Source organism: Amphibalanus amphitrite, unplaced genomic scaffold (assembly GCF_019059575.1).
Source record: "Amphibalanus amphitrite isolate SeventyFive unplaced genomic scaffold, NRLGWU_Aamphi_draft 000590F_arrow, whole genome shotgun sequence".
Lineage (NCBI taxonomy): Eukaryota > Metazoa > Arthropoda > Thecostraca > Balanomorpha > Balanidae > Amphibalanus > Amphibalanus amphitrite.
In genome coordinates this window covers 14,066-26,737 of record NW_024882084.1, presented here as the reverse complement: position 1 = coordinate 26,737, position 12,672 = coordinate 14,066, and the positions used below count along the sequence as shown (strand labels likewise).

Here is a 12,672-nt window from a genome sequence, read left to right as displayed (position 1 = left end):
TAATTCAGTATGAGACTCCGCTCGCTTCGCTCGCTCCGTAATAATTTCCGAACTCAACACATGTAGGTAAATACATACATATATAGTCACACACCACATCACATCACCTCATTCATAACGTCACATCATTTATGACGCCTTGCATTACATCGCTGATATCAACGTCACATAAAACATCACTGACATCCCATCACCATGGACCGCCACATCATATATGACGTCACAAGTGATGTCAATCGGATACCACCTTTTTAATTTACCGATACCAAACCGATCCCAACTTGGGATTTAGTATTTCAAACCTCATGCATTTGGTATTTTGTTGGTATTAGGAACCATCAGTTATATATAAGATGCTCCGTACTTGGCAAAAAGTTCGCATTTCCATTAGTTTTACAATTAGATTCGGTTTTCGGTATTATTCTATTGTTTCCGTTGGTAGTTGGTATAGTATCGATTTCCAAATGTTCCGTATTTGACATCACATAAGACGTCACAGAGCATACCACTGACGTCCCACAAACACACATCACAGTGACGTCACCGATTACTGACCCGTCCCCGGCTGATGATGTAGAAGGTGTCTCCGCGGGCTCCCTGTCGTATGATGTAGTCGCCCTGACTGTAGTACGTCTGAAAAAAACAACAACAACGTTAGCAAGATACAGAGGATTCTTCATGGCTCCGAGTGGAAGATAAGGATAGCTTTTCCAAGCGGGTTACTGAAAGAAAAACGAGCGAAGAAGGAGCGAGGTTTTCTGGAACACGCGAAGAAAAGATACCTACCCGATCTTTCTGCACGAGTGATTTTTTGCATGAACCCTAGAGACTTAATCTTTGCTTGCGCAGCTCAGAGGGGTGCAAGGATAACAAATTATTATCTTTGCATCTCAATGGAGTGCGGTATAGAAATAACCTTGCACTGTGACCCAATGGCATATAAACCTCAACTAGACAGAAACAGATAACACGTCTCCTTACTACTCTCATTAGACTATGACTTTGTCCATAAGTGGATATTGCTCTGTTGGCGATTGAGCAAATAAACGAATAAATAAGGAGACATCAAATCTCGCTAGCAAATCTCGGCAGTGTTCAAAAAGAGGTATACCTACAGTGAAAGTCGAACATAAAAACAAACTATACCTACATGATATTTTCAGCTGGACGCTGTTCAAGGCATTCACGCTTCACGTTCGCTTTTCATTAAAACACTTAACCCGGCAGTTGCTGGGGTATTTCGCCACCCACCGTTTGCTGGGGGGGGGGGGCGTTAAACGCCCCCAGCCGATAACTCGAGAACCAATAGGCGCAGCGAAACGCACGAGGCGGCAAACGAAAGAACGCGACGAGACGCTTCAGATGAGTACTTTTAAGTTGAATTTTGAGGTCACAGGTCAGGTCAAGGTCAGGTCAAACACCTGAAATCGGGCTTTCAGTAGCATGGACTTCAGGACTTCGCAATGGGCGCCTCTCGTCATAAACTCTGTCAAAACGGTGCACAATCCATCATATAAGGCCTACAAGAGTGTCAGCTCCATGCAGGGGTCAGTCAAGCATAGGTCAGGGTCAAGGTCAGGTCAACCGGGCGGGTGCATATCCCCGAAAATAAAAACTGATATTCGCAGCCTGTGACACATGTTTTATGGGTAATTTGGGGCGTAGAACACGATGGTGACATTCATTTTATCATATGTGTACGTGTTTGGCTAAAAAAGTTCAATTTAAGATATTCATGTATCATGGTCGTGAAGTAGTCACGAGAAATTGCCAAGATTCAGTTCAAGATTTTGGAAAATGCGGAACGATAATCAATAATCGAAGATAGCCATTTGATTCTTCATGGTATTGGCAGTCTAATGGCATTTACGGCATGTCTATATGTCTATTCTGTGATTTTATATGATTTTTTGAACATATGCCGTTTTTGGTCGAAAACTCAGAAATCATGACGTCACTAAAACCTCGATATCTCAAAAATTTTCCGACTGATTTTTTTGAAACTTTGTCACAATAAACTTCAATCAATTTCCTACAGGTACCCAAAATTTGGCGCGCCTGCGGCGCGCCGTTTTTATGCTATGGCCCGGCGAAAAAAGTGGGGGCGTTTAACGCCCCCCCCCCCCCCCCAGCAACTCGCGGGTTAATTAAAGCGATAAGACAGGCTTCATCTACTGTAGTTGCATTCATTGCGGTAGGTACACAGAAGTAAGTAGGCATAGTCTTTAAAAAATCTAACTTTACTTGTCTTGAAAGTTTTGTGAGAAACACCGACTCGGCTTTTCTTACCTCTTCTAGAACGTCGGCCAGCTTGATGACAGTTTCTTCTGGCAGGTTCTGGAAGCTTGGCACGCTGCCAAAACAAAAACATGTTAATTGAAATGTTAGCTATCATCCAGAGCATGTAAGGATACAGAGAGGGGGTGGGAGAGAGAGAGAGAGAGAGAGAGAGAGAGAGAGAGAGAGAGAGAGAGAGAGAGAGAGAGAGAGAGAGAGAGAGAGAGAGAGAGAGAGAGAGAGACAGAGAGAGAGAGAGAGAGAGACAGAGACAGAGACAGAGACAGACAGACAGACAGACAGACAGACAGACAGACAGACAGAGACAGAGACAGAGGAGGCGGAGTCAGAGACAGATAAGTCACTGAGATTTATATATATATATATATATATATATATATATATATATATATATATATATATATATATATATATATATATATATATATATATATATATATATATATATATATATATATATATATATATATATATATATATCTGTGTATTTACATATATATTAGTTATCATGCTACGTCGCCCAAAGTGTCGGCGTAAATTATAGCCCACACGCTCTTACTTATTGCAGCAACCATGTGGTGACAAATGAAATGGCTAAGGGGTAAAACTTGAAGAACAAGACTTATCAAAACTGATTTGGTTTGTTGATAATGAACTCTTCATTTTATGGTAATACGGGGACCAAGAGATGAGAGAATGCTGGAAAACATTTGGCAGATATTCGACCAACGGCTAGTGCGCCGCAGCGGCTGAACCCATTTCGCTGGGACAAGAGCGTCCCGGTTGGACAAGAGCGTCCGATGGGACAAGAACGTCCCGGTGGGACAAGAACGTCCCGCTGGGATAGGTGTGTCCCGATGGGAGAGGATCGTCCGATGGGAGAGCACTGAGAACACTCGGTGCCTCAAAAGGCCATCCCACAGAGACAGCGTCCCTATAGGAGCTGAACGGAATAGCTACTCCCTATAGCTAGAGGGATGAGCGCTACTCCCTTACCGCTGTGACGGTGAGATCTTCAGCCTCACAGCAGTAGTATAGGTGATCAAGGATCAGGATCAGGGTTAATCCTGAGGACAAGAAGACGGATAGATGGACGAAATAGCATCATTGTTCAGAAAACCGGATATAATGGGGCAAGTCAAAATTGGTAGCATGCAATAAAACAAATTGCAACATAGAATTGTGGTCATCCATTTGATGGACGACTTTGCTTCACGACATGAACTTGATACAGTATGAAGTGACTGTACATTCACTCCTTCAGGAAGTGCACAGGGAAAGCAGACCTGATATACCTACAGCACATATCATGTCAAATATAATTATTTGACAGATGTGTAAAAATGCAAGTGTCAGCAAGGCCGTTCCGTCGCTCATTACGTTGTAAAAAAAAAAAACACTTTAACTCCCTACCTTAAGTTAAAGTTAAGGGAGTTAAAGTGTTTTTTTTTTACAATGTAATGAGCGACGGAACGGCCTTACTGACACTTGCATTTTTACATATCATGTCAATCTGATATTCACTAAAAGAGCTTTACAAGGCATAATTCATAAACTAAGCTTTTACTTCCGCCTCAGATCTTGAAGACAGCTGTTTAACTAGTCCCGCTTCGAGAGAACTATAAGGTACAGCACGATATAAAGCGAGCTTTAGCGAATGCCTCACCTCTTCAGGAAGGCCGTGTACTCTGCCTGCTTTTGAAGGCCAGTTCTCATCATGATGGTTTGGAAACATTGCCGCTCGATGGCAAACAGCTTGCAGTCGGTGGCCGCTGTAGGGGGAGGGGGAGGGGGTAATGTGAGAGAATATACAAACAAGATAGATACAGAGAGCGGCAGGAATAGGTACACATAATATGCAAGCGTAGAAAGGCACGCACACAATTACACATATTTTAAATGGGGTCTTTTATTGGGATTTCTGTAACCGTAAAAATTGTAATTAGTATATTTTTATATCAAAATTACATATATTTAAATGATATTATGATCATATCGCTGATATTCCTTTAGTGGCTTTTAATGGTAGCCATTCTTTTAATAGTCGATAAGCGCCACAAGTCAATGTTGTAAGATAAAAATCTCATCTTTAATGTAAGATCCTAGTCAATAAGGCTCACAATTCGATGTTGTACGATACAAAACCAACATTTATCGGAAGCTACTAGTCAATAAAGGTCACAACCCCATGTTCCACGCCACAAATCTGACCTTTGATGGTGGCCGTCCTCTGGCAGTTGTAGAGTATGGCCAGCTCTCCAAACACCTTCCCCGGTCCCATCTGACTGAGGGTCCTCCCATCTTTGGAGACCTCGACTTGGCCCTCTGTGAAAATACCGGGTCAAAGGTCAGCAAAGGTAGGTCAGAAGGGTTCAGAGGTCGCGAGGAATACACTCGAAGGTCAATGCATACGAGGTTAAATGCCAGCATAGGTCAGCCAGCAGGGGATGCTAGCTGAACTCATAAACGAGCCCTTTGCGAAAAAGGAGGGCCAAAGGTCAACAAAGGTCGCTTAGCGAGGCCAGAGGTCATCGAGGTCATTGGTCAGTAAGGGAATAGGGATAAAAAGGTCAGCTGAAGCTCGTATGAATTCAATGCATGAGGACTGAGGAGTCAGGTTTCATAGTTGGATTTATGAGTTTATAACCGTTTCCTAAAAAAACATCACCCTGAACCCAGCATCAGAGTACATATATGTCATAGTGTATATCCACCTCTTCAGGGACCGATCCACAGAGGTAGATAGAGGAGGGACGAAGCGCGGGGTAGAAGGGTAGGGGTAAGTAAACTAGCAGTACACAGCACAGGTCACACAGTGGGGGCTGCTAGAGTCTTCTACCAAGTCTCATAGACTCACACTGTGACATATGCGCACATTGGTAAACCAGGGAACAACTGGAACAATTCTATTGACAACATGTGGAACAAGGGAACAGCACCTATTGAAATCACATCGCCTCTGAGCCAGCAAGTAACCAGTAGTGCAATAACGTTAAATCACCACTAAAACTCACGGTTTGAAAATCACGGCCGTGACTCCCGCAGTTCAAAATCAAGGCCGTGAACTATGTGTACGTACACGGTGAAGTAAACCCTAGCAACATCGGTCCAGACCCAAAACCACAGCCATACTCACACAAATCACAGCTTTTCACATAGCCACAGCCTCACGGTGCGATAATTTCAATCACGGCTAAAACTCACGGTCTTAAAAGCAAGACCGTGAACTGCATAGAGTGGCAGTTGTAGCATACACAAGTAACATACGACCAGATGTAAAAACCAAGGGAGCTGGACCAATCCACGGAATATTGTGATACTGTTATCAAAGTGTGTAGATTTGAGTTCGGATTGTGAAATGACATGTTTCGTCATTGCATTGTGTATGTGTATCCAATGTGCAAGGTCACAGCTTGCAATTGTGTTAAATGGGCGTGTCTTGGAAGTTTGGCAATATGCAACTGATTGCCATACTACTAAAGCAAGCAGTAGTTTTATTTGGACAAGTAGGTAACCATTGTATTGACAGTACGTGGACTTCCACGAAACAAACTATCAAATCAACTGTTTTGGTAGTTTGTTTTGTGGAAGTGCAAGTACTGTCAGTACAATACCTAAAGCAACCTGGGTTCACTGTTACATTTAACCAGTGCCCATCTTTTTGGGGGGCATACGTTTAATCCTGCCCCATTGTCATTTACTGCTTGGGTTACCTAATGAATGACTAGTAGACGAAAAAGTATAATTACATAAGAAGCAAAGTTCTAACATTGTCCGAATAGCCACAATCTCTCCACTTGCCCCATCTTGACCCCATGACTCATATCCTGAAATTATAGTTACATCAGGCTCGGCCAGTTTTGGGCAGAGATTTGGGCGTAACCTGTATCGCGTCTGGTCACCGTGTTCTAAAAACCAGTCTTAGCAGGCCACCCCTTATCGGCTGTGGGGGAGCGGGGCGTATCGGTGGGTCACGCCTGGTCGCCTGATATAAGGTAGGGATTCAATGTCATGTACAGTTTGTCTTAAAAGTACCGCGCAACAGTGCAGTGGATTATTAAGTCCGACTGAGGAATGGCTGCTAAATGTGAGAGTCACGAAGCATTTAACATGGGGGATGGAAGAAGATGTGAGCTGGTTCGGCGATAATCAAATTTAGCAGCCCTTTTTGGGTCAGGCTTGATTGATTCATGCCGCACCGATATGCGGTACTTTCAAGACTGTCCAATTAGGCATTGCAAGTGAGAATGAAGTCACTATCAAGAACACGCTAGCATCGAAGCCATCAGTCTTCACTTATGTATAGCCACACGTACTAAGACATAAGCACGCCTACAAACATAAAGCCACGCCCATTAGACTCGCCGTGACCCGCCGTGAGTCCCGTGACCTAGTGGCGCTCCCCCCCCCCCCAATCGTGATAGAGGGGAGGGGAGGGAGCACGAGGGAACGCCGAGATAGGAGAGGGGTCGAGAGGAGAGAAAGAGGGAGGGCTAAACTGGGTCAGGTGTCTCTTGAGCGCTCAAAGAGGACAGCTGGGTATAATAAAGGAAATCCATAGAGGTAGCATTGCAGAGGTATAGGTACTAACAAATTTGTGGACAGTGTTTCTGAGTGCTTTAATCAAGAAATATTATTCACTAGGGAAAACCTCCCGGCGCTATATATTGCATTATATATTGTGTTTGATAAAATAACATTTTACAAATATAAATAACATATGAGTTAGGCTTTGACATCGGACATAACTCCGAATGATTCCTAGTGATTTACACAAAACCTATATTTTTATTAAACACACATTGAAAACAATATAAGAGGCTAAGTTTACTAACCAACAGCAACAACCCTGCGGTGGTGTAACAGCCATTCCAATCCAGTCGCCACCCCACTCCAAGAACCTAACCCGGCCGTGGGAGCAGCCCAGCTTCAGTCCCGGAGGGGAGGGGAGGGGGTAAGGGGTAGGGGAGGGGGGAGGGGTTAACCTTGTCCAGGTGACCTAGTGGGGACCGAGCTTAGAAACCACGGCGGCGGCGGCTGCAACGCTGCACACCAATCTGCATTTACGCAACGGATTATAACACGCGCGTTAGCAGGAGAGCGTAGGTACAGCGTGCATGAAAGACTGGCAAGATTTATAAGAGACTAGCTCGTTCATTGAAACCGGTTAGACGTCCGTTTGCAAAGGAATCCAGTGGAGAAAAGTGGGAGTGAATCTAGCCACTGAAGGTATGTGGGTGATGAGTTGAGTAAAGGTATGTTCCCACTGACTCTCTATTGATATTGATGCGTTCAGTAAAGGTATGTTCACACTGGCTCTCTATTGGCGTGGTGGTATTAGGCTGACGCGTCAAGGTGTGGGTTCATACTAGGATCCGTATCAAACACGTAGAATTACGTTGCATTCATAAAAACGAGAAAAACACAGACGTGACGATCTAAAGTCAAATCGGGTCACGTTCAGGCATGCACTGTCGTACTTGCGATCACGTTAACACAGCCAAAAACATACACATCCTCAGGCATCACACAGGTAACCCAGGAAAAGTGTTCACGCGCACGGCTGACCCCAAAAGGTACTATTACATAGACAAACAAGTGGACGTGATGATAAAGCTACCCTGTCATTATGTGTCGGCGCATACAGGTATGAATAACGTAGAGCAAAATAACGTACCAAAAGGAATGCCAACGGACAAATAAACGAATCAGCAAAACGACAAAGCGTACGAACGAGTCACCGAAGAAACAAATGACACAAAATGGAATCAATAAACAAATGCCGAACTTATGATTGAAAAATAAAACGAATAGGTAAAGAAGCGAGCGAGGTAGGTAGCAAACAAACAACTCGACAAACAAACAGAGAAACACGAATAAAGAAACACACAAACAAAACAAACAATCAAACAAACAAACAAACAAACAAACAAACAAACGGAGAAACACGAATAAAGAAACACACAAACAATGAAACGAAAACTCGAATAAGAATGGCCGAACCATCCTTCGTACACACGGAAGAACTATGAGCCACCGACCATCAATCCCAACCTACTCCCACCACGGCGTCACCGCCGGCGGCAAGATCCACGCCAACGCGATCTGAACTCCGCTAACGCTCACAGCCCAATCCACTAGATCTGGCTCAAGGTCAGCTAGATTAACACTCAGACTAGATTGACTCGGACAGACACATAGACGGACAGACGGACAGACAGACAGACGGACAGACAGTGACAGACAGACAGGTCGAAAGGCAGACAGACAGACAGACAGACAGACTGACTGATGGACTGACGGTCAGGGAGGGAGGAGCGGATAGACGGACAGACAGACAGACAGACAGACAGACAGACAGACAGACAGACAGACAGACGGGCACGTGGGGATGGGGCAAGGGGGAGGGAGGACCCGGAACACCTCCGGGGCACACACCTAGCTGATAACACGGAACAGTAACATCGCGGAACAGGAACAAGCGAGGACATAGCCCCAGGCACACGGAAGCAGACGCTTCATAAACCGGTTTGGGTGGTGAATGGTTTAGGGAAAATGGTTTAGAGGAGAGGGAGATAGACTGGAAGGGATTATTTAATCGGGTTCAGGCTTACCAGATAATATATGTAGATGGGATTTGGAAGTACTGGTTCAGGTTGAGATCCTGAAAACACACAACGCATACTTCCGCACATACAACGTTGTCTACGTTATAAGATGTCAATTGCGGATATTTACGTTGTCATGAAGTCAGCTTAAAAGCTCAGCTTAACATATGAGGATATACGTTTAACAGAAACTGAAATTACCCTTGCACACTTAAGTATTTTGAAAAATGCAAGAGGAAAGCAACAAATAAAAAATGTTTAAACCAGCATCTTTCTAGATGTTTCTGAAAAGTATGGTGAACATCAATGATCAGCACTGAAACCAAACAAACATTTAATTTTGATTTAACAGTCGGGAACAGTTTACAACAGTAGCACTTCATATGACTAGATCTAGTGGAAAACACAAGTAAACAGCTGAAACGAAGGCACAATCCATTAGCGGACGACTTACCTGCGTAGGACCTGGGGCTCTGTGGACCATTACAGGGCCCACTTCTAGTCCCCACTTTCTACCACTGGCCGGTGGACTAGTTATCCACCTACAACAACGACGAAGTTACCATGGAATATATGATGACAATGGTCGAGCACCATTTGGCTGCCTTGCAAGCATGTCTTACCTTTAAAATATCAGCCGTTGTGGATGAGAAGTCGATGGTTTATCTTACCTTGATGCGTTGATTCGAAGTCGAGAATATGCGTCATATGAAACTACAGCGACGATGGAGGTTAGGCTTTTCTGACTCGTTGTACGACTTACTTTGCATGTTAGATCGTTGGCCAAAGGTGATAACAAAATATCTAGATAATCCTAAATAAAAAGTAAGCTACCAAATGCCTGTATGAAATACAGGCAGAATGGGAGCAAGAGCTAAAAAGTAGACAAAATAGTTGTGTTTTTGCGTCGATTTCATATGACGTGGCAGAGACACACATTTTGTTTTCAAAGACGGAAGGGTTTACTCCGGTGCTTATCTTCCTCCTAACTCACCCCCACCCATTCTCAGACCCAGCTAAACCCTCCCTTTCATGCTTTCAACCCTTCATATTTCCCCAAGACACTGCCCCTTAGCACCTCCATGAGCACCCCTCCCCCCATAGCGCAATCCCCTCAATCCAAAACTCACGTGCATACTGGAATAGATTTCCAGTCCGTCGTTTCCTCCCATATTGGTGCACATCCGGGATCAGCTTCGGCCTCGGAATGAGCGTTCCAGCCGTCACTTCTCCGCTTTCACTCCCCGACGCAAGAGCCGCCAATCTCTGAAGAGAGCTGACACTCTCCGATGTTTCCTCTTGTGTTGTTGTGCTCTCAAGAGAAGTCTGGACCACCGCCGGTTTCCCAGGAAGGCTCACAGAGCCCTCGTACCTCCTCCGAGTTGGTGGAGGTGGTGGGGGCGCGCGTCGTTCGTTTGCGGTTGCGCGGAGGTCCTGAAGAGACGCGTGAAGCGTAGACCAGTTGGTAGCATAGAGCTGCTTACGAGCACCAACTCCATGGCAGTGAAGCTCAGGAGCGGGATCGTCTACATCTGTGGATACGTCCTCACGACTGTAATCGTTGCTCCTAGCACCACTACCATTACTGAGGTGACTGCTGTTGTTACTGCTGCTGCTGTTGTTGCTGTTGTTACTACTCCCTCGGCTTCGCGTTACCTCAGGCCGTAGCGCCGTCGAGTTTGCCAAATCTTTCTCACCCCTCCGTACAGCAGCATCTTCATCAACGTCGTCACCTCCTTCAGCTGCCACGAGTCTCCGTTTGATCACTCGCGACCTCGAAAACTTGAGATCTCCCGGACGTGGTGTGATGCCTCGATCACGAAGCTCATGCTCCATGCGAACTTCAGAGTTGAGCCGATACTGCGGGGAGAACTGTGGACCTCGCTCTTCGTATTGGGCTACACCAGGAGGTGACGCACGTCGTGGAGATTGAGAACCGAGTTCATCATGTTCTTCTACATCACTGGAGGTGTCTAGATGAGTGACAGCAGAGTCTACCACAACCGCTGGGGTGCTACCCTCACGAGCGTTCTCTCGAGGACTTCTTCGTCGAGTGGCGGGAGCTTCCTCCACTAATGCAGCTTGGTCTGTCACTGAAGCGAGGCGTCGTGTAGCTAACGCTGTCTGTCCAGCACTTCTTGGTGCGCGATGTCTCCTCCACTCGCCCATTGGTCTGAAAGCCACCACACGGTCCCTCGCCTCGTCTTCAGCAGCTTCATCATCATCAACCACATCAGCAAGGTGATCTGCCGAAGCGGTCTGATGCAGAGGTCTCTGTTGACTCTCTTCCTCCCACATCTCCTGAAGAGTTTGTCGACCTCTCCCTGGGTCTAAGGACACACTGCGCTGGAACGCCGGCGGTCTTACGCGCTGCACCACGCTCTCCAACACGGCCTGGCGCTGATGCTGAAGTTGTAGAGCCGCGCGAGGCCCCCAGAGTTTCGGCCGACCGGATTTGCCCACCGAGGGATCGGTGCGGGAGTTTGGAACGAACGTGAGGTTCATGATGTCGGCGATGGATGAGGTTCGGTCTTCAGAGAGCGTCGTATAAGACGAAGATGAGGAAGATGAGGACGAAGAAGAGGAAGAAGAAGAATTAGAGGAAGAGCGTTGGTCTGAAGGGGAACGCCTCCCGGCGATATAACGTTTGTGATGACCCGGAAGATCGCTTTCGTTTGTAGCGGTAGGGTATGTTGTGAGGCTCACACTCGGTGATTTATTGGAGTTCTTGTAGGGTTGGTAAGCAGCACTGGTACTGGAAGCGCCGGCACCAGCCGCTATACCACTGGTGTGCTTGTTGGAACTACTGGAGAGTCTTCCCGAATTGCTGGGAATTCTACTTGGACCGCTGAAAAGTCCACTATAATCACTGTTCAGTCCGTTGGCACCACTATTTTCCTTCTCGACACCACTATTTAGCCCGTTGGCTGGTGTACCACACGTCACGTCACCAGTGACTTTTCCAGCCTCACCACTGGTGTCACTTATCACCTTATCACCAACTACCTCAACTTTATCACTTGTCACACCATCCGCCCCCACTTCTCCACTTCCACCAACTACCCTCGGCGGGCGTTCGTCAGTGCAATCACGCACGTTTACCACCAAAGCTCCGCATACACCAAGAGCTCTCCCGCTGCCGTACTCGTCGCCGCGCTGAGCTCTATCCAGACGTTCCTTCCAAGTCTCCCCGCGATGTGTTGGGGAACTTCCTCCGATTAAAACGGCACGACCCGGATGAACCAGCATCGCTTCTGGGCCTCGTCGGCAGCTGGAGACACCGGCCACATCTGAAAGAACACTGATGCTGCTCACTGCTGTCGCTTACTGCGCGACGCTCATACACTGAGCTCGCGCGCTTGGAACGACGCTCGCCTACTGCGCGACGCTCGCCTACTGAGCTCGCCGGCTCGCTCGCCGTGCGATGCAAAGGCGGAGCTTACTGACAGAGCTCACGGTCACAGCGACGTCACGATCACATAACAATGACGTCATTGGAGCGCACGGGCGGACGGCCGCCGCTGCGACCGGTGTGCATGTACGGTCACCAATGACGTCATAGTGAGGTAATCATGACGTCATTGGGCATGAGAGCTGGGCTGACCCTGGGGCTGACCTCGCGGTACTAAATGCAACGAAAACGTGATGAAAAGGTCATGAAAACGGGACCGAAATGTGACATATTGGACCTTCGGTAAACGCACGGGGAAACTAAAGGGGCGGGATCAAAAGGAAAGGAAGGTTGGATTTCTTTGGACTAGATTAG

At 46.4% G+C, this 12,672-nt stretch overlaps 1 protein-coding gene across 1 annotated transcript in view; it reads right to left on the bottom strand.

Moving 5' to 3' along the window:
- The window catches only part of LOC122394413 (cGMP-dependent protein kinase, isozyme 2 forms cD5/T2-like), a 30,353-nt gene extending 18,145 nt beyond the window's left edge, over positions 1-12,208 (bottom strand). Inside the window, exons 1-5 of the mRNA XM_043391282.1 lie at positions 10,037-12,208; positions 4,510-4,623; positions 3,965-4,070; positions 2,290-2,353; positions 556-633 (exon numbers count right to left, since the gene is read on the bottom strand). Coding sequence (XP_043247217.1) covers positions 556-633; positions 2,290-2,353; positions 3,965-4,070; positions 4,510-4,623; positions 10,037-12,155 — 2,481 coding nt within the window. The 5' untranslated portion in view covers positions 12,156-12,208. The remainder of the gene's footprint in view (positions 1-555; positions 634-2,289; positions 2,354-3,964; positions 4,071-4,509; positions 4,624-10,036) is intronic.
- Positions 12,209-12,672: the final 464 nt, after the last annotated feature.